The following is a 12,246-nucleotide window of genomic DNA, read 5'->3' as shown; positions in this document are numbered from 1 at the left end:
CTCTGCCTCAAACACTTTGATTCATTCCATCCTTGGTCTCTACTGACTTATCACCTTTTCCAGGAAGCCTCTTGAATCTTCACATCTGGCTTGTGTGCAGTGTCTAGATGCTTCAGGAGTAACCCTTGCCCTCACCCATGGGGGTTGGGGGAGGCTTGAGGTGCTCTGTTCTATTTGTGAGGTCCTCATTGACAGGGACCAGAGAGCCATTAAATCTTTCCCCCTAAGGGGCAAACAAATAACAAGTTTCCAGTTTTGCCTGCAAGACTCACATCCACAAGTTAAGTATTAATGACATCATTTCTGTGTGCGAGCTCTCTCTCTCTCTCTCTCTCTCTCTCTCTCTCTCTCTCTCTCTCTCTCTCTCTCTCTGTCAATTCTCAGGTCCCACGGGCTACCTATGAGGAATTCTGTGACCTTTAACAAGGTAGTCAATCTCCCTGTGCTCTGCCTTTCTTTATACAGCAGCAGCAGTTGTGGTGTTTACCTTACCAGATATGTCAAGATTAAATTAGTATGTTCAAAGCTCTTGGCACGGTGCATGGCACACCTCGAGTGATTAGTAAAGGTTGGTTTGGTTATTACATGACCACTGCTTTCTGAAGGTCGACATAGAAATCCAAGGGTGTGCCTGTGAAGACCAACAGGCTAGCGGAGGTTGGTTAGGGGTCCAGTTGATGAAAACCCCTCTAAGGAAGGTCAGCTGCTAAGCTAATGGGAGAAGGGAAATTCCAGAGGGGCCCAACCCTCTGATTAAAGGTCTCTGCTGGCCTGCACCAAAGGAGAGCAGTGGGGTGTGACCTGTCACAGCCCATTTTCTGGTTCACTTCAGCTCAGGCATGCAGGAATGCCTCTTTCCTGGGGAGGTGGGGGGTGTCTTCACAAGAGACCAGAATTAGGGAGGTGCAAGTAGTTCTGGAAGTCTTTCTTCCTGAGGGAAGAAGGCTTCGAGACCAAATGGCATTTGCCCCTCCTCTTAACACCCAGCCCCACTTCATTAATTATTAATTCCTCTTTACCAAGCCCTATCCAAGGAGGGCAAGAGGAATGAAAGAAAGAAGAGGAAGGAAGGAGGGAGGGAGGGGGAGGGGGAGGGAGGGGGAAGGGAGATGGAAGGATGAGGAAAAGGGAAGGAGGGAGAGGGAGAAGGGAGGGGAAAGAAGAGAGAGGAAGAAGGGAGGGAGGGAAGGGGAGGGAGAAAGAGCGGTCCTTCTACAGGCTTCATCTTTCTACTTACAGATGAGCAGTTCCAAGATTCCACACTTTCTCAATCACCCATATTTGTTATCACCATGTGCTTTGCCAGACCCCACTGCCACCCCCACCTCCCCCACCCCCCAGCCTTGGGTATCGCTTGTGAGAGTCCAGACCAGGCCATGTTACTCATCAAGCACATGATAGTGCAGAACAATCTGGAAAACTCAGACCTGGGAACTTCAGCAAGTCTTCAGTACTGTTTGAATACAGGCTCAGCTGCTCCGGGAGGCGGGAGTTGACCATGCTTACCCTAAGCAGTCCCCAGGTGGGTATTGGGCTGTAGGGCAGCCCAGGGAGGTGGGACCACAGGAGCTGGCTCAGGGGTCCCTGGGCCTGTGATAAGGCGGGGCGGGGGCAATCTCCGGCTGGTCCAGTGTGGGGAGTCCTTGGCTTGACAAGTGCAGGCTGAAGGCTTGGGCTTGGCTTGGATGGTTGAACAGAGAGGTCTCTATGGGAGATTAGACTGAGGCTCTGTAGAAGGCCTTCTCCATGGCTCCCCATGGCAGATCCTGATATTGGCAGTCCATGGTTTTAAGATATTTATTGTCATAGCGTACCCCACTTCTCAGGGTGGGCCTGAGATTAAATACCTTTTGCTAGGAGGAGTGTCTGGGAAAGAAAGTTTATTGGCTAAGCCTCCAGACCTTTAGCTACCTCATTATAATGGAGATCTGTCTTGAACCTGCCTGTGGCCCTCTGCCTGTGGAGGGGCCTGGGGCATTGCCCTTATATGACTGATGACCACAAATTTATGGAGGGCCATGTGACAGAGAATCAGGCAAAACACCTACAGTCCCTTCAGGATCACCGGGTTTTTGAGCCTTAGCTCAACCAGGAACCAGGCTGCCTTTCATGGTCCTGCACCTACATGGCTGTAGTTCATTCAAAACCTGGACTACAGAGTTAGCTCAGGGTTAAGCTTAGGGCTTTTCAGAGGACCCAAGTTCAGTTCCCACTTTAGCACATACCTCAGTTGTTTCACAACTGCCTGAGACTCCAGTTCCAGGCTATTTTCTCTGCACTCATATGCATGTAAACCCCACCCCATAATTAAAATAAAAATGTAAAACCCAAGTCCCATATACCCTCTGTGTGCCAAGGTTCCGGGAGAAGAAGATTGATCACAACAGCTACTGGAGAACTACCCTGGATGAGAAGTCAAGGTACATAGCACTTATCAGCAAATGATTCCCATCTGATGTACCTGAAGCTACCTTGCAGTTGAGACTAGAAGTAGGAATTGGCCAGAGGCAAAGCAAGTGACATACCCACAGAGGTCTGATTAGGCGTGAGAATGGCAGGAGATGGATGAAAGCTCTGGGGGGGTCCTGTGTGAGCCCTCCTCAGTGTGCTGGTCTCCCACCCGGAAGCAACATGTGATACTGGTAAGGAAGTCTCTGCGGTCAGGAGGTCTCTATTCTCTCCTTGCAGGCTGACCTTGTTGATACTGACTGATGCCTCAGTTTCTCCATGCCTGTTTGGCACATCATAAGTGCTCTGAGGGGGCTGGGAGATAGCTCAGGCCTGTTATCTATATTTGTAATCCTAGCACTGAAGAGGCAGAGACAAGAGCATCTCTAGGGCTCACAGGCCAATAACACAGCATGGATGTGTACCTACAAACACAAAGCTGACCAACCTACATTCCCAGGGACCACTGCTCACTACATCAGTCTCACAACTTAGTGGTTGAAAGGTTCTCGATTGTCTGCCACTCCCATCGGCCATCTTGAGTCCTATTTCCAAGAACAGCACCCCAAAGAAGCTTCAAGAGGAGCTAAGGCTTGAGAGGAGTTTATCATCTCAAACATGGGGTTATGGGGTTAGTTTTGTCCCTACTTTCAGGGTGTTGCTTTTCACAACTAACAACCAATTCTGACCTTAGTGGTGTAAAGGGCAAAAGATATAAAGTCTTGGTTCTAGCTTGTCAGAAAATGCACACTCTTGCCAGATATCCTGGAATCGCAAATGGAAAAAAGGTACCATTTCTTGCTCGTAATATTTGCAAAGATTTCCAAGGAAATGACAGCAGTCAGTGCTAGCAAGGGCAGAGTGAGATGCGTCCCCTCAGACGTGACTGGAGGAGAGGAAATTGCTATCAGGAGACAGTTTGGAAATTGTAGCAAAGTCACTCCTCAGAAAACCACCAGAAACACCAACAAAGCCTGTTGCATGAAACTGTTGTCTCGGTATTATTCATAGCATGTTTTTATAAAATCTAATTACCTAAAAATAAAGCAGTGATTAAACTCTAGGAAGGCTACTTAGGAGTTATCCAAGGGCTATTTAAAACTATCTTAACAAGGGTTACAGAGATGGCTCAGCAGTTAAGAGAAAACCTGGATTCTGTTCCCAGCACCAACATGGTGGTCCACAACCACTTGTAATTTCAGCACCAACGTAGTCAGGGCCCTCTTGTGGCTCAGTGGGCACCTGCATGCATGCGACACCTACATATACAGCATATACACATACACAATGCATAAATAATTAAAATAAATCTTCTTGGGCTTTTTTGATTGGTTGGTTAGTTGGTTGAAATAGGGTCTCGCTATGTAGTCCTGAAATCTGCTTGTATTTTTAGACTTTTAGAGTTCAAAGGTCCCTGCTAGAGATTCTTCCCCATCAACAAGATCTGGGCTGAAGCCAACATACACTGCCCTCAGTTTACTGCCAGTAGGAAATCTGCCAAGATGGTCTCCATTCACAGGTGGGTGGACTGCTCAGGCCTCTGTGGCCTAACAAGTGGCCCCTTGGAAAAGGACTAGAGTCCCCAACTGGTGTCTGGCTGAGATCATCAAAGCCACTTTTTACCCAGCACAACTTCTCCTTGAAGTTATCCTGGGTGAAACAGAGGGCAAATAACTTATCAGCAGTAGTGAAGAGCAGGCTGGGAAGTTTCTTCACAATGGCCAATTTTGTGCCATGCTCTGCAGGGTACCAGAGCTCTTGACTCGGTGCCACAGCTGACCCAACAAACATGTGTGGTACAGGAATGGGTGAGCCAGGAAGATGGGTTATTGGGTAAAAGCAGCAGCCGTGCAAGTATTCATCTGTATCTGATGCTCATCTGTAGTCCCAGCACGGCTAAGTGTGAGAGGGTAGGTAGAGACAGATCTGCTCGGAAGCTTTCAGGTTGGCTCCCTGGAGGCGGCAGCAGGGCAGAAACAAGCAAGCATTTCCTCAACAAGATGAAGGCGAGAACAACTCCTTCGACCCCACTCCAGGTGTGATACACTCCATGGTGGGCACTCCCACAGGTGGCAGCCCTTGCAAAGTGCACTTGGAATGTGCTCACAGGAGCTGATAGACCTTTGGTCCGGGTCTGGTGCCCTCTGACTTCCCTGACATGCTGGAGTTCACCTCTTATCCAGGATGGAGATTGCCTGCCCACCTGACTTCGTGAGCAACTGAGTGACCCATGCTGCTGTTTGTCTGTCTGCCCTCCCATCCTCTGCCCTGACTTCTGAGGAGGGCTTTTTCTGGGCTCACTGGCATCAAGGCCCTGGTTGAACCACTCTTATGGTGAGCAGTTACCCTGACTCTCCTCAGGAAAGTTTCTGAGCAGGAAGAGCTAGGTGGACACTGGAGCCTTGTCCACACATTTTCATCCTTCTACCAGAGGATAAAATGTTTCCAGATGCTCCCCAAAGTCGTGCCTTCCAGCTAGGTATTTGAGCTTGGTTCTTTGGTGGTGTTAGTCACAAAGAGAACTGGGGAAAGAAATATGTCTTCCTAGGTTATAATATTTACAGTAGTAAGATGAAATCACCTTATGGAAATGGAGCCAGTGGTATCTGCTCCAGTTCCAGCTTGCTATGAGGATGAAGTAGACTCGTGGATATATAACATGACGCACAGTGATAATGTAAGTGAGTGCGCATAGCCTGTGTATCTGTTTTACTGTGTGATCTATTCACCCATTCTTCCTTATATTCCTCTATTTTTCTACCCAACCATTATCCATCCTTTACTCATTATCCATTTGCGTATCCATTCCTGATTCATTCCATCCATCTCTCTGTCCATTGGTCCCTTCATCTCTATGCCTTCATTGTTTTAGACAGTGACCAAACACCAGCGTCCCTCACTCGTTTCTTTGTTGATAAGTGTTTTCAACCAAGCACCGCAAGACACTGAGTAGACTAAGTAAACTCAAGCCTAGAGAAGAGATCCCAGAAAGAGAAAAGAAAAAGTATTTTAGTGATAAGAGAGAGAGAGAGAGAGAGAGAGAGAGAGAGAGAGAGAGAGAGAGATATCGATCCCAGATTAGGAGGAGGGCTGGAGAGATGGCTTAGTGGTTGAGAGCATTGACTGTTCTTCCAGAGGTCCTGAGTTCAAACCCCAGCAACCACATGGTGGCTCACAACCATCTGTAATGGGATCCGATGCCCTCTTCTGGTGTGTCTGAAGACAGCAACAGTGGACTCACATACATGAAATAAATAAATAAATCTTTAAAAAAAACAGATTAGGAAAAGGGAAGCTAGGTAAGGACTGGCAGTACAGGGTGGGTTTTGGAGAGAGAACAAAAGCAGGTACTGGAAATCTCATTAAGTCATTCAGCATGCTCAACACAGTGTGTGGCCTTTTGTTGTTCTTTTATCCTCAATATGACCCATGTCACCTGCAGTGTCTCTGAAGTGGTAGTAAGCACTGTGCTGAGTCTTTCTCTGAGCAGGCACAGATGGCCGTATAGGGTTGACCTAATTAGGAATGATGGAGGGACTAGAGAGATGGCTTAGTTCCTAAGAGCATTCACTCCATAATTTGGAGGACTGGAGCTCAGACCATCTCCATAACATGCCAGGTGCCCTAGCAAGTGCCTATAACCCAAGTTCCAAGGATGACAAGACAGAATGATTGCTGGGACTTTCTGGCTTCCAGCCTAGCCAGGAGAGTGCAAGCCCTGGGTTCATGGATAGACTCTCAGAGGAATAAGGCAGAGAATGATAGTGGAGGACACCTGGCACTCTCCTCTGGCTGCCCTACATACACATGGGTGTGCACACCCATACACACGTGTGTGCACACACTCAAGCAGACACATATGAATAAGCACATAAGTTAGTTGATTGGCTGAAATCTTCAGAGAACAGAAAAAGAAAGCAGAGTCACGCCCTGTTCTCTTTATATTTAATCTGGAGACATCACTGGGTTTGCTTCAGGCTCCACCCTATGGAAAGGGGTAACGGTAATGGCTGCTGAGTTTCCTACATCCACAGCTGGGAGGAGAGTGTCTTTGTGTATGACCTGGTGAACAGCTGTGTTCCTGACATCCCAGCTGACACCTGTATGGGCCTTCGTGTCCATAGACAGGTGAGGTGAGGAAAACAGGTCCTGTGGGGAAACTCCAACCGAAAGTCTTTCAAGGAACAATGCCAGGTCACAGTTACGGACCCAGCACACAGACATTAGCTGTAGAGATGGGCGTGGCATTGACCTGCCTCAGTCAGGCACTTGGATTCTCCAAAACAAGGTTGTGGTTAGCTATGTGAGGGACTTTTCCCCGTTCGACATCACTGACCCCAGGGCTCAGCCCACGGAACATGAGCTCTGTCACTGAACTGCGTGCGTGCCTAGCCCACTCTACTTTTCCCTTGAGGGGAAGTCTCTCTTGGTTGCCTGGGCTGATTCTGTGCTCATTCTTTGCTGAGGAAGGCCCTGAACTCAGGCTTCCTGTCTCCTGAGAGGCCCTGGGTCCCTTCCCAGCACCATGAAGATAATAAGTAAAGGAACTTGTGATAAAATGAATGTTGCCATTGAAAGCAGCAGCATTAAAATCAGAGTCGCTGTTATCCAGACCCTTCCCTCTGTTACATCGTCGTCCTTTAGCAAGGACTTCTAACGGGCCTGGGGGTGGAAGTGTATGGAAAGCTGCTGAAGGAACCACTGTGTGCCACTAAGGTGTGCACCTGATACTCTCACTCAGCTTCAACTGTATTATATACAATTGTATTGCATAAATGTCCCGGAGACTCAGAAGCTCTTTAAACTAAAATCATCCTAACCAATAAATAAATAAATAAATAAATAAATAAATAAATAAATAAAGTCATAATCTAAAGCATGGGTATGGCTACTTAATAATCCTAGCAAACAAGGCAGAGAAGGGGCTCTTCTCCTTTTCTTTTTGGGGCCAGGAACTGTGCACTAAGCCCTGTGCTGCTAGACACATACTGAGTCCTCAGACCTCTCTGGGATATTCACTGTGTTGTATTGATGAGAAACTGAGGCTCAGGTGGGTCAAGTAATGTGCCCAGGTCACAGAGCAAGGAAGGTAGGTAGAGAAGGAACCAGGAGCTCCACCTGTCCCCCTCTCTGCTATGCCATTGTCCAGAAGGGACTTCAGAACCATCCATGCTTTGAAAGGTACTTTTCTAAAGACCAGGATAAGAGGCCCAACTCCTGCTCACACCACTTCCTGTGTCCTGCTTTCCACATTCACTGCAGCACCAACCAGATTCCCAGCAGGACTCCGCCTGCAATCGGACAGAGGAGTTCCGGACCAGGAAAGAAAACACAGACATTGGAATGGAAAGGAAGTGAGTGGGAGTAAGTCTCAACCCCTGAGAAAGGGCAGTAGATGGGTGTTGGGTACTGGAGTCAGGTCGATCTGGGTTTGAGTACCAACACTAAGAAGTCTGGGCCAGCTCATCTGCAGGCCAGTTTCTGAGTAAGGGCTTTGATGCAAGAAAACTAGTGCTGGAGAAAACTAGTGCTCTACACTGGAGATCACCTGGTCTTCCTCTCTACTTCCTTGCCTCTGAATGGCCCCTATGGAGGGCAGTTTGAATGGTCCGATGGCTCCCCTTATGGCTACAGTTACTGGGACAGGAGCCAGCCTGGTGATGGCATCCAGAAGACTGAGCAGATGTAGTTGGTACCAGCACAGTAGCAGAGGGTACCCTGGGACCTGGGCTCTCATAGAGGTACTGGAGATGCTCGTAAGAGATGGGGAAGCACCCTGAAGTATGCGGGACATCATGACAGATAGAGAGGCAACAAGAGAAAGATGGGGCACAATGAGGATTGGGAGGTGTCCCGTTTTCAGCACCTCGGAGAGCACCAGGTTCCCTGGAAATCAGACACTTAGGGTAGTGGTGTTTTAAAAGATCTTTAATGGCTCACTGACAATCAGGCTGTAAATGGATGAAAAGACATTAGAGAAGTAGAATGGGCGACAGAGATTTCATTAAGTTATTTGATGTGCACGGCACATATTCCTGCCCCCCTCTTTTTAAATCTCGGCACTAAGGTACTCTCCTGGGCCAGCTCACCAGTGTACTAAAATGGAAACCCCCAACCCAGACTGATCCTTCTGAGTTAGGACACAGCTATGCCTGAAGACACAAGAGGTGTGGGCACTGACGTGTGCACTCCTGGGTGCCTGGGTCCAGCACCATGGCTTTGTAGCTACGTCCTTGCAAGGAGTAATTCACCCTGAGAGTCTGCTTTCTGGGAAATGGGCTTAATAGTCACCCCTGCACAAAAGGCTACTGAGATCATTGAGGGACAACTGGCACTGCACGGTGACAGGAGAATGGGCTTGAGGTGTCAGCCATTGTCTGGATTCATGCTCTATGCTCTATCCACTGTGGAGCTTAAGGTGATTCCAGGCTTCAAGAGCCACTTCTTCGAGGTCACAGAGCAGGCAAGAAATAAAGCTAGGTTTGAAACATGCACAGAATCCCAGGTCCAAGCATCTCGCTGCTCTTCTCTCTATATATCCCTTTTCCTCCTCCTGAGGAGTGGTGGGAGATAAAGGTAAAGAACTTATCCTGGTGGCCATCCTGCAGCCCAGCAAGCAGAGCTGGGGCAGTCTATAAATGACGTTTACCCTTCCCAGTAAGTAGCAGATCAAACCCAGCTTTATGAGACAAAGACAGGAGACTGTCTCAACAGGCATCTGCAGTTAGGCCTGCTGGACAGGACTTTTACTCCAGAGTGGAGATGCAGTGGCTTTTACTGCAGTGGATGGATCTTCACCCAGACTCTCTGCTTCTTCTGTTCCCAGCACTCAAGTCCTGGAACCATAACACCTGACACAGGAAGTTCCCCTTTGTCTGAAGATCCCATCTCTGAGTATTCGCTGACACACTCCTTCCTGTCCCCCCGCCCCCGGCATGGACTGAGCACCAAGATGTCTGGCAGCAGTGTCTAGAGCAGAGCTCATGCTAAGTAAATGTAAACACACGTAGAAGGAGGTCCTCCAGGCAGAGATTCTCAGCAAGCTCACCTTAATTGTTCAGTGGCCATGTGGCCAAGAGACAGCAAGCCCAGCTCACACAGGTTCCAGTGTCCTGGATTGAACTGAATGTCGCCATCTTAGCCCAGTCTCTAGTTTGTGCTTGAAGCGGTCACTTTGACAGGGGTTGACTAGCTAGCCCTGGTGCAGTGTGTGTCACTCAGGCAGAGTAGAGTAGGAGTCGAGACCCTCTGTAGGCTCTGGTTAATGAAAATAAGCTGTTGACCAGAGGGTGTGGGCTTTGGTTCTATTCAGAAGAATGGAGTTAAGCTACAAAGTGTCCATGGAGGCAGGAAAATTGGATTCAGTTCTAAACTGCCCCGCCCCCACACAGGAATGCCTAGTCATTAGAATAGCAATAATTGAGAGGGATTAGGAGGTGTGACCTCGTTGGAGTAGTGTGGCCTTCTTGGAGGAAGTGTGTCCCTAGGAGTAGGCTTTGAGGTTTCAAAAGCCCAAGCCAGTTCCTGTAAAAGTAACTTATTTGTCTGAAGGAATTGTCATCACTGAGACTTACTACCTCAGTCTGCTAACCTAGACCTACTCCTGGAAGCTTCCAGCCTCTGTACACTCTTACTGGGCCTAGAATGTCTTTAGCCTCTGAGACTGATGAATAAGCTCACCCTTTCTGGTTCTTCCTGGACTCTGGTTGATAGATTGGATTCAAAACTCCTCCCCAGCTGACTGATTCAATCTGGCTTTTTTCTTGGCCTCTGAATTGCTCTGCTTGTCCTCAAACTAACTGTAGCAATCTATCCTAATCTTCTGGTTCCTCCTCATTCCCTTGCTTGTTCTGTCTTTACCTGTGTCTGGCTTGTTCTCTCTTCAGTTTCTCTCTCTGTAAAACTCTCCCCCGGTAAAACTGCCTCCTCCTCCCTCTCAGCTGCTCCACTCTCCCTCTCAACTCTACTGTGCTGCTCTCCATGAGCTCTACGGTATTCCTGTTCTATACTGTCTCCCTCCTGTGCTGTCTGTCTCTCCCTTGAGTAGCTTTCCTTGCCCTTCTCTCCTTGTGAGAGTTGGGCATATCCTAGTCTGTCAAATCTTTCTGTGATCCATGACTTTTTCTGTCACTCAATTAGACATTGCTTTCAAACATGGGTGCTTCCTTCTACAAACTAACTTTACCTTCACTGCTTGGAGTTAAAGGTGTGTACTAAGGGTGTGTTTATATTCCAGCCAGAGGGACTCAAGGTGTGTGCTACGGGCTGGGCCACACCAGAACACAATCTCAGGTTCACAGGGTGATCGAATACCTGCAGTAAGTCCCGCTGTCACTTTCGTCTTGGTTCCTATGGATTAGAAGGTGGAACTCTCATCCACTTCTCCAGCACCCTGTCTGCCCGCACACTGCCACATTCCCCACCATGATGTAATGGACTAAACCTCTGAACTGTAAGCCAGCCTTGATTAAATGCTTTCCTTTATGAGAGTTGCTATGGTCACGGTGTCTGTTCACAGCAATAGAACACAAAGACAATAGTCTTGTCCCAGATCCAGTTCACTCTGCTTCCCACTTGTGGTTGAGATCTGATCTCTCAGCTTCTCACTCCAGGCACCTGCTGCCATGTTTCCCTGTCATTTTGGACTTTCCCTGTAGGAGTGTAGAATTCCTTCCGTAAGTTGCTTTTGGTCATGTTATATTATCACAGCAATGTAAAAATAATTAGAACATGTGTTGATGAAGCTGATTTTTTAAAAAATGCATTTACTCTACAAAAGTAGAGAAGTATGTATGTGCACATATGTTTGTGTGTGTGCGTCCATGTGCATTTGCAGGGTATTTGAGCAGACCCGGTCCTGAAAGACAAGGGCTTTCCCTGTTGGTGGCTGTAGAGTGTTCTCCAGCCTTGTTGAGCTTGCCTTGGTTTTCAGATCAAGCAAGCCCATCCCTGTGCTCTGTTTCTCTAGGCCCTAGACTTGCACAGCAGTCTGGGTAGCACCATCTCTTCAGTTGCTGGTGAGGTTCCTCTGGCGTGGTCACAACATGGCAAATGTCGTTATAGTGGAAGCACGTTGAGAGTATGAGATTACCAAGTGAGACAGGGAGCCAGAAAGACTCAAGGGTCATCCTCAATCTCACACATATGTGTGAGTAGGGTATAAATAGATATGAGTGGCTCCCAGAGGCCAGAGGAGGCACTGGGGTCCTGCCCTATCACTCTCTACCTTAGTCCCTTCAGACAGGGTCTGTCACTGAACCCGAAGTCAGGCTGGTAGCCAGCAAACCCCAGAGACCCACCTGTCTCTGCTCCCAAGGCCTAGGAGTTACAGGAATGCCAGTGGCAACTTCTGGATATTTACACGGGTGCTGGAGATTTACAGCAAGCTCTCTTTCCACTGAGCCATCTCTCCAGCTCCCTTCCCCCATCTCTTTAATAATGACCCTTCCTCTTCGGAATTAATTCGCTTTGCAAGACACACATGAATTCCTTCTAATTCCATGCCCTCAACGAAGTGACAAAGCCTCATTTCTTTAAAGTCTTACCACTTCCCAATATTTCTCTTTTGGAGAACAAACTGTGAGCACACGAACCGTTAAGGGATAAAACCACTTCCAATATAACAAATGTGAACTTCTTCCATCATCTATAGCATCAGAAGAGAGCACATAAGAAAGATTAGAGGGCTGGAGAGATGGCTCAGTGGTTAAGAGCACTGACTGCTCTTCCAGAGGTCCTGAGTTCAAATCCCAGCAACCACATGGTGGCTCACAACCATCTGTAACGGGCATCAGATGC

General features: G+C 48.0%; 1 protein-coding gene across 1 annotated transcript; it reads left to right on the top strand.

Annotated features, from left to right (window-relative positions):
* The first annotated feature begins 1,376 nt into the window (after nt 1-1,376).
* Clec19a (C-type lectin domain containing 19A) lies at nt 1,377-11,533 on the top strand. Its single transcript, XM_039097903.1, is given in 9 exon segments — nt 1,377-1,450; nt 2,358-2,420; nt 3,842-3,967; nt 6,483-6,576; nt 7,534-7,537; nt 8,043-8,133; nt 9,204-9,321; nt 11,106-11,123; nt 11,417-11,533. Coding segments are annotated over 9 exon segments (705 nt in total).
* Nucleotides 11,534-12,246: the final 713 nt, after the last annotated feature.

Source organism: Rattus norvegicus, chromosome 1 (assembly GCF_036323735.1).
Source record: "Rattus norvegicus strain BN/NHsdMcwi chromosome 1, GRCr8, whole genome shotgun sequence".
Taxonomy (NCBI): domain Eukaryota; kingdom Metazoa; phylum Chordata; class Mammalia; order Rodentia; family Muridae; genus Rattus; species Rattus norvegicus.
Note: the sequence above shows the minus strand (reverse complement) of the source record. Positions and strands in the feature narration are given on the sequence as shown.